The 14,274-nt window shown below is 42.3% G+C and overlaps 4 protein-coding genes across 4 annotated transcripts; 3 read left to right on the top strand and 1 right to left on the bottom strand.

Annotated features, from left to right (window-relative positions):
• Positions 1 to 1,753: 1,753 nt before the first annotated feature.
• On the top strand, positions 1,754 to 6,049 carry PCOAH_00027790 (Uncharacterized protein; the record flags this gene model as incomplete). The annotated part of the gene is made up of 1 exon (XM_020059584.1): positions 1,754 to 6,049. The coding sequence occupies one exon, from the start codon at positions 1,754 to 1,756 to the stop codon at positions 6,047 to 6,049; it is 4,296 nt and encodes a 1,431-aa protein (XP_019914778.1).
• Positions 6,050 to 7,522: 1,473 nt separating this feature from the next.
• PCOAH_00027800 (Uncharacterized protein) lies at positions 7,523 to 8,560 on the top strand (the record flags this gene model as incomplete). The annotated part of the gene is made up of 1 exon (XM_020059585.1): positions 7,523 to 8,560. One exon carries the CDS (start codon positions 7,523 to 7,525, stop codon positions 8,558 to 8,560), a length of 1,038 nt encoding a protein of 345 aa, XP_019915042.1.
• A 1,874-nt stretch (positions 8,561 to 10,434) lies between these two features.
• On the top strand, positions 10,435 to 11,490 carry PCOAH_00027810 (Uncharacterized protein; the record flags this gene model as incomplete). Its single annotated transcript, XM_020059586.1, has 1 exon — positions 10,435 to 11,490. One exon carries the CDS (start codon positions 10,435 to 10,437, stop codon positions 11,488 to 11,490), a length of 1,056 nt encoding a protein of 351 aa, XP_019915100.1.
• A 525-nt stretch (positions 11,491 to 12,015) lies between these two features.
• On the bottom strand, positions 12,016 to 13,812 carry PCOAH_00027820 (Uncharacterized protein; the record flags this gene model as incomplete). Its single annotated transcript, XM_020059587.1, has 5 exons — positions 12,016 to 12,100; positions 12,225 to 12,391; positions 12,534 to 12,678; positions 12,845 to 12,891; positions 13,074 to 13,812. 5 exons carry the CDS (start codon positions 13,425 to 13,427, stop codon positions 12,016 to 12,018), a joined length of 798 nt encoding a protein of 265 aa, XP_019914953.1.
• Positions 13,813 to 14,274: the final 462 nt, after the last annotated feature.

Here is a 14,274-nt window from a genome sequence, read left to right on the forward strand (position 1 = left end):
CAAAAAGGGAAAATAACAATAAAGGGAAAAAAATAAAAAAAAGAGGTGCGCAATATTTTGTACCTTTGCATTTTTTGCTATATCAGGTGGGTTGTTGCGATATTTTTTACATGCATCCCTTGAAGGATATCACCAAAAAAAAAAAAAAAAAAGTGAATACCAAAGGGGGAGGATTGACCAGTAGGAATGGCCACCCCCGAGTAATGTGACACTGCTGAAATGACCTTCAAAAAGGTAATGTTCCAGAGGCAAATTAAATGAAGATTAAAAAAAAAAAAAAAAAAATTGCCACTGGAGCTAAATGATAAATGGGGTTCCATAAAGCAAAACGCATAGGAAGGGATGAACCGAACCCACTTCAGCATTCCCAATGTGCAAATTTGTTTGCTCCCTTTTGGTATATTTTTTTTGCCCACTTCCACCATTTTGTAAAACCATTTTGTGGCTCCCATGTGTTTTAGCAGAACAGATGGAATAGGCCAACGGATAAAGAAATGACAAATGAGGTGTAAATGCACCACGTAGGTGCTGCATATGGAGGACAAACTAAGTTTCAACCATTGGGCGCCCATCTTGGTTCATTGCGCCGAAGGGAATTGAAAAACGTGGAAAAAAAGAAAAAAGGAAAAAAAAGAAATGCAATAGTGGGGTAGCTATAGAAAGGGAAGAATCACCGACGCATCGTTGTACGTATATGTATGTATGCTTAGCTGGGTGTATACTTTCCAGCACGTTGCATTTGTGTGGTCTCTCCTTTGATCTTCCAAAAGTGATCACCACCCCAAGTGATATGTTCCGCATTTGGCCGTTACATCCCTATTGGGTAACACCTGAAGGGGAAGAACTGCATTGAAGGGGGAAATCACATCTGGAACAGCCCAAGTATTCCCTCTCCCCTCATTCGAGGCTGAGTAATGGCTTTTCCTAAGCCCTTACGATCGCTTCTATAATAATTGCGCGCATAAAGACCAGACGGGGGTGACCCCATCTTATATCATGCACATGATGCACGCATTTCCAATTTCGCTAGTAGAATGGAGGACCGCTCTTATGGTGGGGGAATAAACCTTTTAGAAATTCTTGTAAAAAAGGGGAAGGAAAAAAAAAAGGATTGACAAACAGTGTGTACTGTGTAAGCTTTCTAACAACTGTTCTTTCATTTTTTTGTTTTGTTTTGTTTTGTTTTGGGGATGTTGGAGGGGAAATTCTCTGCACGTTCATTTATAAGGTTACTCAATTGGTAGGGGAAAAAAAATAGAATGTATGGCATGACGCGTGCCTCTATTTGTGGTGAAAAGCCGCCTGTCTTGGAATCCTCCTCCCCCCCTATGTTGTAGTGCATCATCGGGAAAAAAAAAAAAATTGTTTTTTTTTTTTACTTTACAAAAAGAAGTTATCTCAACCGCTTCTACATTTTAAATGAATTCTGCCTACACCGACTGTAACGGAAATTTGAAGAACAGCTCACTAGGTGTTTCTTCCTTGTTTAATTTTTTTTTTTTTTTTGGTGAAGGGAAGCACTGCTTAAAGTGTCCATTTTGTGAGACATTTTTTTCCGTATGACGAGAGCGGTAAAGGGGTCCCAAATTTTTTAAGGGTGAGAAAACCTAATCAGGTGCATGCTATGTACACGTATTAAATGTAGATTCTCTCCGTGTGGACAATTTGTTCCGACTCTGTGGTGAGCCAGACACATCCATCAAGTTAGTCTTCTTTCCGCCCCGTTTCCGCGTAGCTTGCACTTCCTTCCCCAATGAAGCAGCGATCAGAGGCAGAATCGGGGCGAGGCAGTTCCCTCTCCCCCAGTAGACACCCTAGGAGGGAGAAAATCGCTCCGCTGAAGATTCTGAAAAAAGCGCTGCTGGATGCAGACGTGCTGATAGATGTGTCCAAAATTAGAATCTATGCGAAGGAGAATTTCGACCTTGAGTTAATAAACAACGTAAACGATCGGTTCGTAGAAAAGACATATAACCTACTGGTGGACACGAGGAAAAATATAATTCCCGAGGACGAACTCAATGATTTTATATTTCTGCTTATGAATGAAAGGAAGGAAAACAACCAACTCGAAAAGATGAGCAGAAAAGGGCACGACAAAAGTGAGTCCGCCAAATGTCCAATAAAAAACGAAGTCACAAATTTGATAAAAAAAATGAATAAGTTCCACTTTTATTTTAAAGAATTTCTCAAGAAGGATAAATTATGGATGGATGTTGCAGATCGGGGCGATGTGAAGACTACCACGTGGGGTACTACGAAAGGTACTACCCTGGATAATCGGAAAACCCACAAACAGTCAGATCTTCAACAGAAAGGTGACAATACGTGCAGAAAGGGTGGAACCTGTTTGTCTTACATACAAAAGAAAGGCGAAACGGGAAAGGGGGAATCATTGTATTTGCAGAGAAAGGAAGAGCGAGAAAAAACAGAACGAGCCATTCGCAGTTTGCTGAGTAGTGGCCTCAGTGAGATGGAAGAAATGACGGAAGTGACTGAAGAAATGCATGATAGTTTAGGAGGACCAGAAAGCGTAACAAAGAAGATGGATCCATTTAGCCTACCCATAAAGGTACAGAATGTTTCCCCTTCCTCTTCTGATGAAAATAAGGTGAAAGAAGCGGAAGACGTGCAACCCTACCGTTGCGATTACTTACAGAGAGGAGGGTGTACCTTCCAAAAGGGCTGCACCAAATTGGTTGCAGGGAGAAGCACACATAACCGAGGAATGCACAAACAAAACGCCAGTCAGTTAGGAGGGATCCCAGACGGTGACAACATCGGTTATAATAATAGTAGTGATAGCAGTAGCGGTGGTGACGGCCGTCCCAGGGAAGTTTTGCGAAGGAGCCAGTCCGATGGAGCCAAGTACTACCTGTACAAAAAACACCTCTTTGAAGACCACCACAGGGAACTCGCACACGGGGCCTCCCTCACGGAGTACGAAAGGTACATAATCCGGAAGAAGAAAAAAAAAAAAAAAAATCATAAAAAAGATAAAGGTAAGCAAAACAGTGACAGTCTAATTTTTTCACAAATCCCAAATGTGATAACATGTGATTGGAAAAAAAAATGGGGGAAGAACAATAAAGGGAAGGTACCTGGAAGAAATAATGTGGACAACTATTTGGGGGACGCCTACAACAGTTGTGAGAACCCCGGTGGAAGGAACCCCATGATGGGGGTAAGTTACGAGAAGGTGTTTTCCCGCGGCTACCTCCACGAGGAGAGTAACAATTTAGTGCACACCGTGTTGGGGATGAAGTATGAGAAGGGGGAGTTTTCAAAAAAGTCAGGTTACGCTAAGGGCAATACTGAGGGGTATATTAAGGGGCATGCTATGAGGGGCGGCACAGGGCGTGAGGACGGGGGATATTTAACCACCGGCAAAAAGGACCTTACCCCCCCCTCGGCAACCACGTCATCCGCCCCGATAATTCCGCAGGAAGATTATTCTAAAAAAGGGATACTGATAGAGTCGGGTAATAATTCCTGTCCTGAGGGGGAAAAACGTTCGGATCAGTTGTGCCCACACGATGGAGAGGGGCAACTGTCAAAGTTACACAAGTGGGGTAGGGATGATATTCTTCCGAAGGTGCCGAATGGACCCTGGCACTTGGCACCATCAGATAAAGGAAATAGCGTCATAAGTGTATCAGGAGGGAGGAGACCTCTTCCATGTGGAACGGCTATAAGTGCCTCCTCGAATGGTAACCGTATAAAGAAAAAAGGCTCCAGTGGGGAAGTAGATACGGGGGAAGATGAAGTAAAAAAGGAAGACAGAAATGTGGACCATAAAACAAATATATCGATAGAAAAGAAAAAAAGGGAAAACGCAAAATTACGTCGTCCCGTTGGTGAACAAACTGGTGGCAGTACAAAAGGGAGCGTTGATGGGAGTCTAGTAGTTAGGGATGCACCCAGCCAGAATGACGACACCACTGCCCATTTAGATGAGGATCTTACGATGGATGATCCAAATGAATGGAACAGTGATATTGCAACTGAGGGAGGGGTGAACACCTTGGAAGAATCAAACAGGGGAAATAAGGATTTTGTGTGGAGCGTGCAAGATTTGAGGCCACCCCAGGATGATAGCCCTACTGTCAGCGCGCAGGACACCAACGAATGGGAATTCCTCGAGAGGAAAGAATCGACCCCGTTACATCACAAAGGGGAAGTAACTCCCAACGTGAGGAGTGAAGAAAATTACCATGTGAGAGATAAGAACGTGAAAAAATATGAACAGGCCATGTCGACTTATACGTCCAGAATGGAGTACCCCAGTGAGATACACATTTATGAGGAAAGAGATGTTTGTTCATCCGTTTCGCAGAATGGAAGAAGGACTGTGTTCCCTGATTATGCATCCACCTTGGGCGGAGATAATGCTGATAGCTATGACTACTCAGATGAAAGGTTTGAAAATGTTCATCTGGATAAAAGGGACAGGACTCATCTCAGGGGGGAAGAAAAATATAATTTTTTGGAAGAAGACACATTGAAGGGACCAAATGATGTGGCCATGAATCAAAAGGAAAGAGGTAACACGTGGAGGAGGAATCAAGACAACATTGGAGGCACCCATTTAGGGGGAGACAAAGAAGACATGCTACACAAACGTGGAAGAGACGACGTTCTTCCAAAGGGTGCTATGAAAGAGGGGGAAGGGTCAAATTATTCGAAGACTCCCACGTATGATCGAGCGCTGATTAGACACATAGAACGGAATGTTGCTTTTTATGAGGATATTTCGCGCGATATGGAAGGTGTCACGAGGGGGGTACAGAACGAGTCGTTTTATGGTCCCCGTGAAGACAGTGTGATCAGCTTCAACCAGAAGGATTTTTTACTTTTGAAAAAAAAAAAAGAAGAAGATTCCAGGCTGAACAAATGGTTAAACAAAATAAACGCCAGAGAAAATGAGAAAAAAAAAAAAATCCTGGAAAAAAAAAACGAATCCATAAAAAAGGAATTGGTAAATTGTACCTTCCAGCCAAGGGTCAGCATCCAGCCAAACAGAGTGAAAAGTTTCATCAAAGAGGACGGCAGAAAGGGAGGTCAGATTAACATACACGAGAAGGGGTGCATCAAATTAGGCCCTCACAATGGTAAAGGCGAATATGATAGGGACCTCCATGTTGTTGCGCGTGGAGGGGATAGACGTGCATATCGGGTGAAGACAATCACACGGGTTGGCAGCGGGTGGACAGATACTGCCTATGACAACAGCGGCACAGAACGCATGAATATATATGAGGATGCATTTATGCGTGAAAATGTCGTAGGTCGAATGGGCGAAAACGTCAGTGTGGAGGGTCCCCCTGGGAGGGTAGCTGCAGGAGAAGCAGCGAGGAGAGGATATAATACCAGGGGAAGGTATACTGATGAGAAAATCCTTGACGAAGAGGACATGCACAGTGATGATCGAAATAGTGATGGTAGGAGCAGCGGGGAGGAGCCCTACCGGGAAAGTAAAGTAAAACACAGAGATAGAAATGAGCTTCTCTACTGGAAAGCCATGAAGCAGAAAGAGCACCTCCAAAGGAAGAAGGACGCTTTTGAGGAAGCCAAGGAAAATAAATTTAAAAGCGAATGTAAGTTTAGTCCAGAGATAAAGGACAACGTGAAGATATACATGTCTGACCTCCCAAAGGGGTACAGTAAAACTGTGGAAAGAATCAAACGGGGCGTCGAGGAAAAGAGGAGAGTCCATAACTTCTTGGAGTATAGGATCCCACTAAGCACAAATGGAGATAAGAATGCACAAAATGGTATTCGCAGTAGATGGCAGGGGGGAAGGACTACCACACTCTCCCCGTTCAGCTTTGACAAGGGATTCTACAAGGTGAAAATAAAGCCCGTTTATTTTGAGACGAAAATAAAATTGTCCGAAAATAAAATTGCCTCTCTGGCGATTCGGGAAGATGAAGACCCCTTGTATATTATTGACATATTTTGCAAAATCCATGCAATTCGGGATGAAGACAAGAGGGTGCTTTATGAATATGTGATGGATGAGTTGGCGAAAGCGTCCCAGGGTAGCTAGCCAACCGACGTGTGGATGATTATGGTGCAACTGTATCTTTGGGGGAAGGGGCCCTCTTCTGCTTCCCTTCCCCAGGAATACACTCCTGAGGGGTAGAGTCCCATTTATGGATAATCCCCCTTTCGTACTTACGTGTGTGCACACTGATGGGACATTTGTGAATTCCCCCTATGGGTGATAAATGTCATTCTGCCATTCTGTTATTTTATTATATTTATTCCTTTTTTTTTGTGTACCCCTTTTAGCGTACAATTTATGGGACGCGCCAAAATGTATTCAATTTCATTGTTAACTCTGCCACTGTACACCCTGTGCTGACCTTTGAGCCAATTGCCATTGGGGGGGCAAACGCAAAAACAACGGCGCGTGGTGTCATATACAGTGAAGTGCAAACAAACTTGCTTCCTCGTGAGGAGAGAAAAGATGGCGGTATTTCCTGCGTTGCAAAAGGGGAATGAAAAAATGGAGACATTTTTCTCCCACTTATTTTGCGCGTTTCATTTTCAGTATGGGATATAACTAATGCGGACAAAAATGGGCCAGCACCCTTGATACATCCCCTTGCTCGGAAGGGACATATCTATGCGAAGAGGGCGTCCGTTCCCTTTTTCCTCTTAGCAACTTTATTTCTCCTGCACGTTGATCAGCTAAATAAATGCAGTGCTGCATTCAAAGAGTGAGAAGATCCCCCATTTTGAGGATCCCCTCACCGTAGGGGCGGCGTGAGCATACACATTACAGGTACATATGTATTCATCCATGTGCATTGGGAGCTTTGCAGGAGGCACTTCCGTCACATATGTATATTCAATCCGCACGCACTGCATAAGCATGAGCCAGTCGTAAAAGGTAACTCGCGTGACAAATTATTTGTGCAAAAAAGGAAAAAAAAAAAAAAAACATTTCTATACACTACTGTGAGGGCATTTTGCTTGGGCACAATTACAGATGGCCACATAAACAAATATATAATTTTACAAAGGGTAAAACTTACCATTCCGTCCGATCGTTTAAGCCGTTGGAGAGCGAATATTTGCCCATTTCACTGCGATGGATGCGAAGTGGCAAAGTGAAAGGGAAGTTACTCAGAAAGGACCATTTGATGACTGCGCTTCGGAGAAATTGCTTCCTCCTGTGAGACAGCCCCCCAAGCATGATGTGATGTTCGTTTGAAACGCCTTTTTGTGAAAATTTACCTTTTTATCCGTACTCCTTTTGGGGTGTTTTTATTTTTTCTGTGTGAATGTCTCTGTCAGTTTGGCACTGTGCAATAAATTTGCACTAAGTTTGAGTCTCCTCCATTTTGTTGCACAGATTGGACTTCCGTCACTTTACTGGGGAGTTGTAGAGCATCCGTCCTGCAGCGCGTTCGCATCGGAGTGTCGACTTCCATTAGCTGTGCATCTCCATTTGCGTCATCCGTGTAGCTTTTCTCACCACGCCCATTGGTGAACTACCCATCCGCCCGATAAAATGAAAAACAATGAAGAGTGGGAAAAGGAGAAGATCTACGATCGCCAGCTGCGGCTATGGGGCGTGAAGGCACAAAACCGAATGATGAAGTCCAACGTGCTAATCCTTGGGTTAAGCGGTATCAACATAGAAATATGCAAAAATTTAATCCTCAATGGAATTAACATAACGATAATTGATGACAATATAGTGAATGAAGAAATGGTCGAGAATATTTTTTTTTTGAACGAATCAGACATAAACAATTATGCATGTGTAGCTATTTTTAAAGAATTGAAAAGTATAAATAAAATGATAAATATGAAGGCATACATTGGGCGAATGGACACTTCAAATGATAGCATAATTATTGACAACGAATTGGCACAGAACGGAGATGGGGAAATAAGTAATACAACGATGGGAAAAACATTTAGCGTGGAGGAGTACATAAGCACATACACTTCTGTTTGCGTCTCTTGTGAAGATTACCCTTTATACAAATTAGTGAAGATGAACGAATTTTGTCACGCGAAAAATATTGGCTTTTTCGCTGCAATGTGTAATGGGAAGTTCGCTTTTTTGTTCTCCGATTTTGGCAATCACGTGATTGAGGAATCGTATTATAAAGCGAATGAAGGGCAAAAGAAGGGTGAGACAGGTGCGAATAAAGCGGGGATCCAAATACAGTATTGCAAATTGTCCCACTTTCTCAAAGTACCATTTGAAAATTTTGACAAAAAAACGAACAAAATTATTTACCCCATGTTTGCGCTAATCCTATTTGAACAAAATAAGCAGCTCAATAAAAACGATAAATCGATTGACGAGAAGGAATTTTATACTTTTTGTGATCAATTTGGCATATCTAAATGCAAGGAAAGTTTGGGCGAAATAAGCAAGACTTATAGGGTTGGCTTTTCACCATCCTGCTCCATCATGGGCGGTGTAACTTCGCAGGAAATTCGGAAATTCGTGTCCAAGCAGCACGAGTCCATCCCCAACTTTTGCGTTTTCGACATGAACCAGAACGTCGTCTGCACGGCCATGATTTCGTGAGGGGGGAATGAGGAAGTGATGAAGATTATGTGTGCACGTACATATGGACATATGTACACATTTGCATGACCCGTTCAGGCGAAAATGACGGAGCTAGCCATATGGAAATAAAATAAAAAAAAAAAAAAAAAAAAAACAGCACAGGCGTAAGCGCATAAAATTACTAACACATGCTGCAGCCCTCTCGTGAAAGAACAAATAAGGCCCAATGCGTGCTTATTTTGTCAGTTCATTTTGAAGACCCCTTTATTAAAATTGCCAAACCACATTGTGTGATAATTGCAGTGTGCCATTTTCGCTTAATTCGACGTTTACACGTATTGCATGTGAATGTACGCCAATTCACTTGCGCGCTACCCCCCGTTTGTTTAAATTCCTGCACACGCTTTAAACCTTTTTGTGCACAGGGAAAATTAAAGCAAGCAGTAGCAGATATGCGCGACTGCATATGTACACTTGTTGGTATGTTTACATTTACCTCTACAGGGAAAATTTCCCCTCTTGCTCAATTAACACGGGTTAACGGCGTATATCCATTAACTACCCCTTTTAGTGACCTTACGTTTTACTTTTTTTTTTTTTTTTTTTTGGTACAACTTTTTGAACCCTTTTGAATTGTCTTAACCGTAGGAAGCATATCAGAAAAAAATATATTGCATGGTCATGTAAAAGTTTTGAATGTATCTGTTTTTAACGTTAATACATGACAGTCCCTATAGGCTTCAACATGTGGAAATTTTCTGCAAAAATAATGCGCAAACGGGAGTTGTGCTTCATTTTGAGTTTAATTCATAAAGGGAAATATTGCTTCATCTGATTTTGTCGAAAAGAAGGCGCACATAAAATATGTGAATGCGTAAAAGGCTATGGCAAAGGCGCGTATGTAGTGGGGCTGTGAATAATTCCTCCTGCGGGCGCCGCCATACCAGCAGCAAAGGGGCGAACGCGGGGGAAATTATTGCAACGTTTTTATTAAGCTAAAGGGAACCATTATTTATTCGAACGTACGAATGCATGTGATGTATGCATTCTTTTTTCCCCGCCAAGTGATATATATAAATACATATATGTATAAACTTATCTTCACTGAGTAGTACTTACCCTTTTTACGGAGTGTTAATATTACCGCTTTTTTTTTTTCTTTTTTTTTGACTGCGTTTGATTGAGAATTTTTCACAAATTAAAACGTCCTTCCGACTCTGGGGCATTTTCCCATTTTGTACGTTAAGAAAAATAAAAAAAGTATGAAACTTTTTTCATCTCACAAATGGGCCAATCCCGTGAGAGCGATTTTTTTTTTTGTACATTGAGCGCATGAATTTGTTTGATGTAAATGAATGTACGTATCTGACGTGACAGCACTTGCTTACAAGCGCAAGTGAGAAGTGAGCAAATGAGTATGCTCTCACGTAGGTACTGTAATTACATGCCGTGCGTGTACCCTTTCGCAGAAGGGAAGGCGAAGGAAAAGGGTAACATTCCCAGTGTTCCACAACGCATGGCAATACCTTTTTTTTTTTTTTGTGATAAAAATTGCTTCTTTTTTTTTTAAACCCCCTCCGTTAAGCTCCTACATTTTATGGAGTCATTGGTCCAGAACAGATCGATTTGGTTTGATCTGCGTGGTGCCCACATGCGTCCATGTTAAGTGGCCATGTGCCTGAATGCGTGCACCGGGTAGAACTTTAACGCTGGCACAGCTTCGCTCCATTTTACCGTTGCAGCGTCACGGCATTGTAAACATTATATCACCACCCCAGCAGACCAGTTTTGCCCCTGTACACAAGTTTGTACGCCAGTGTAGCAGCTGCCCTGCACTGCCCGCTCACACATCTGACTTCGCCCAACTATCCAACCGTCCAATCGCGGAAAAAATGCTCGGTGGAAGAGAAAATGACGGCTCCTCCAAAGCGTCGATGAAAAGTAAAAGCATAAAGTTAATAAAAGTGCCAAAGTTTGTTTCAAATAAATGGCTGCAATATAACAATAAAGATATTGTTGGTTTATTTGAGCAAAACAACAATGAAATTACAACCCTGTATGTGCAGAAGGATGACACTGATAACGTGAAAAAATTGAGGTGCAATAAAGCCAGTACGGTAAGTACATACATACTAAAGCAAAGTAAAGTGTCGTTAAATCCGAGTAAGGGGGTGACTCCTAGCAGCTCCCCGTCCGCCACGACGTTCACCACTGCCCATACAAACTCGAATAGTAGAACTAGCGAAAATGTAAGTCAAAGTAAAGTTAAAATTCACCTGAACAATCCTGCAAAGGAAAATGCGGAAAGGAATAAAGAAACTGATTATGTAGTGTGTGCAGATGTGTTAAAAAATTGCGAGCATACATACTCGTTTTTGCCAACGTTAGATGAAGACTATTCCTTGGTACTAAAGGAAAGACACTATAAAACCAATGTGAAAAAAAATCGATTTACAATTATCGAAACAAGGAATGAAGAAAATATAGATTCCTCTCACACTCTGTTTAAATACTACACATCTGATGAGAATACGCTAAATGTCAGTGGAGCGGGAAGTGCTATGGGTGGTGGGGCCACGGTCCCCGGTGCGGGTAACACGACGAATGACTCTGGCCTGAATAGTGCAAACAGTAAGGACAACAAACTGGGAAAGAGTAACAAGCGGACTCTTCAGGACACTGATGGCCATTTCGGTTCCTCCTCTGCTTCCAAACAAAAAGCCAAACAGGTTAAAAAAATGCACGTTTTCGATCTCGATAAGGCGAAAATTAGTATGTTCAAAATATTCGAGCGAGAGGGGAAAAAGGGGGTCCCCTTTTCCGTTTTTGCCAAAAGTTTTAACATCCCGTCCAATTACTTAAAAAATATCTTAGACGAAATAGCCGTCAAAAAAAAGCGCGTCACGGATAAGAAACCGGTGTACTTTTTGAAGGACTGCATTGGTTGACGCGGGGGCAGTTGTCATCGCGTAACTATCGGGGCAGGGGTCACGCGCATAAAGTGATTTATTCGATTGCACAGTATGGCGCACCTCTGTCACGGGTCAGTTATGTGATGAAAGATTGACAGAAATGCTTACCGGGGAGATGCTCCCCAACCCCATGAGGGGAATTAGTTGCAAGAGTACGTCTTCGCGCAGTTCTGCACTGTGCAATATTTTTTTTTTTTTTTTTTTTTTTTTTTTTACAAATTTTATCCCAGGTGTGCAATAAGGATAGCACGCGCGCCATAAGTTTGTGGAATTTTCTTTTTTTTCGAGTTTGGTGAATTGGGACGACGTGGCTAGCTGGGCAGTTAGACTGACTCTGTCGACTTTTCTGATTTGACTATTTGACCTATTTGGTGAATTTTTTTCCGTTCTTCTTAATCGATTTCATGGGCAATTCCCTGTTTTGACGAAAAAACTGAATAACACGGGAGGGGTATCGCAGACAGCGGCGACTTCTTTGTTGTGTACTGCGATTGGCTGAGGTCAGTTGTGTTGCTTCACTCGTTTTTTTTTTTTTTCGCCTATGTGTAGCTTAATAGCGTCGGATATGACTGGTATTTCGATGTAGCTGCGGAGGGGGGTGATACAGTGCAAGTGAGGGTGACCCGTGATAACAGTTATGCGCTCATGTGTATATACACATGTGGTGGAAAAGAGGCGGAATGCCCCTATGGGTGATCCTTTTTTCTTACTATCCAAGCAAAGACGAGAGGAATGGAATGATCAGCGAGCCAAAGTAGATGGCCATGGTGGAGTACAAAATGGTTAAGTTGAAAATGTCCGTGTCGTTGTAGGAGTAGGGAAGAACTCGGAAGTAAAACAAAGCCAGCGCATAGCCAAACATGGACAATATTAAACTCTGCAGAATGGTAGGAGGAATATACATGATGGAATGAATGTGCGGGAAGGGGAGAATTACCTCCTCTTTTATTGTGTATTGATGGGCCAATTTGCGATGTTCACACTGACGCATGTTTATACGCGTAGTTGGTCCTCCCTACCTGCATATGGTGGTACCTAATAAAATAGTGAAACTTGAAGCGGTTCTCTTTGACGAACAGGAAGTACAGACCCATGAAGGTGCCAAAGGATAGGAAGGGGATGGAAGAGTACAGCTGGTTTAGTTTTTCAATTTGGAACAGGTATCTGGGGGAAAAGTGGGAATCGGAGTGACTGCACATGATGTACCCATGAAGGAACGGACCACTGCGAACGTAGGTGATGATTTCCCCGTTTCGCTGTGTCTGTACTGCACGCGTGGTTCTCTTTTCTCATTTGTCAATCGTGCGATGGAAAAAAGATAAATTCCTACTTGTGTAGCGACGACGGGAGCATATTTACGAGTGGCATGACGAAAGCCTGCAATTGATGCGGGGAAAATTGGAAGGGTCAATGTTGTGATGAGCATAGACAGCGGGGGCATAAGTAGGAGGTGCGCACTTTTGGGGGGGTGAAAAAATGGCCAGGGTGTGTGGCAAAACGTAACTGCGAAGAGGCCATGATGTAGTTAGACGTGCCTAGTGCCCCCCTGGAGAACCCACCTGAATAGCATCCATGAAGGGGAGTATGTAACTCGTGGAGGCAATCAGTTTGTCCAACAACGTAATGTCACTTTCGCCTTGAAAAATGAAATTCATTTTTTCTTTTAAAGACATGTGGACGTGGCTGTGCCTAATTGTAACATTTGTCTTTGGGGTTTTGTTCAACGAATAAAATAACTTTCTCCCCGATGTCCGAACATCCCTTGTGCCTTTCGCATCTCCTACGCTTCCCCATTGCTTCAAATTAACGTTCGTAAAATTTTGCATTTTGATAATCCTCCCGTTACGAAAGGCTAGCACATTGAGGGTTAAAGTGACACATGCTAGAATGCAGGTTAGCAATTGTATACCCATTTCTTCATGTGGTGTAATTGACGTGTGTGTGTGTTGACTGGGGGGGCTTCATTTTTTTCCTGCGCCAGGTTCAGAAATAATTTGGGGTCACTTTGGTTCGGCCGCGAATTAGGTCATCTATTCCCAAACTAATAACCACAGGAGAACCTTAATCAAACAAACATGTGTTACGCAAGAATGGATAAGTATATTTGCAAAGTGCATCGTGAGAAAAATGTGAAAAATTAAAAAATAAGTTTTTTGGGGGGAGGAGGCCCACATAATTGAATTTCTTGAGGGCTTATCTCCGGGGTGGGCGCTCCTGGTGGCCATCACGGGTGACACTGTAGCCATGGGCAGGGCTGGGCACACATGGCTTGCGAGTTGCAAAGCAGGGAAAAAAGGAAAGGGGCGGCAAAAAAAGGAGCGACGAGAAAGGGGTTCGGCTTAAAGGGGAGTTGAATGCAACTGTGGCAGGTGAGCGCAGCGCGGAAAATGGTCTCACTCATTTTACAAGAAATTGTATTTCCCTATGTTTAATGTACCATCCACATTGGTAACTGTGCGAAACAATAAGTAGGACAAATGTGCACTTTAAAAAAAAAGGAAAAAATTTTCTGCATGACCTGTTGAGGTAATTTTCCACATTTTTCTAGCTACATTTTTTTTTCTTTTTTTTATTTCTTTTTATTATTTTTTTTTTTTCCTACATTTGTATTTTTAAATAACTGCATAAGGGGAGTTATTCCAAATTGGGATGCGGAGAAAGGAAAAAGGTGCTGAACTTTTCGGAAAAATATTTATGCAAGAAAAAAAAAATTAAAATAAAAATTATAAAGATAAAAATTTTTGTAACAAAAAAAAAATT

Source organism: Plasmodium coatneyi, chromosome 9, assembly GCF_001680005.1.
Source record: "Plasmodium coatneyi strain Hackeri chromosome 9, complete sequence".
Lineage (NCBI taxonomy): Eukaryota > Apicomplexa > Aconoidasida > Haemosporida > Plasmodiidae > Plasmodium > Plasmodium coatneyi.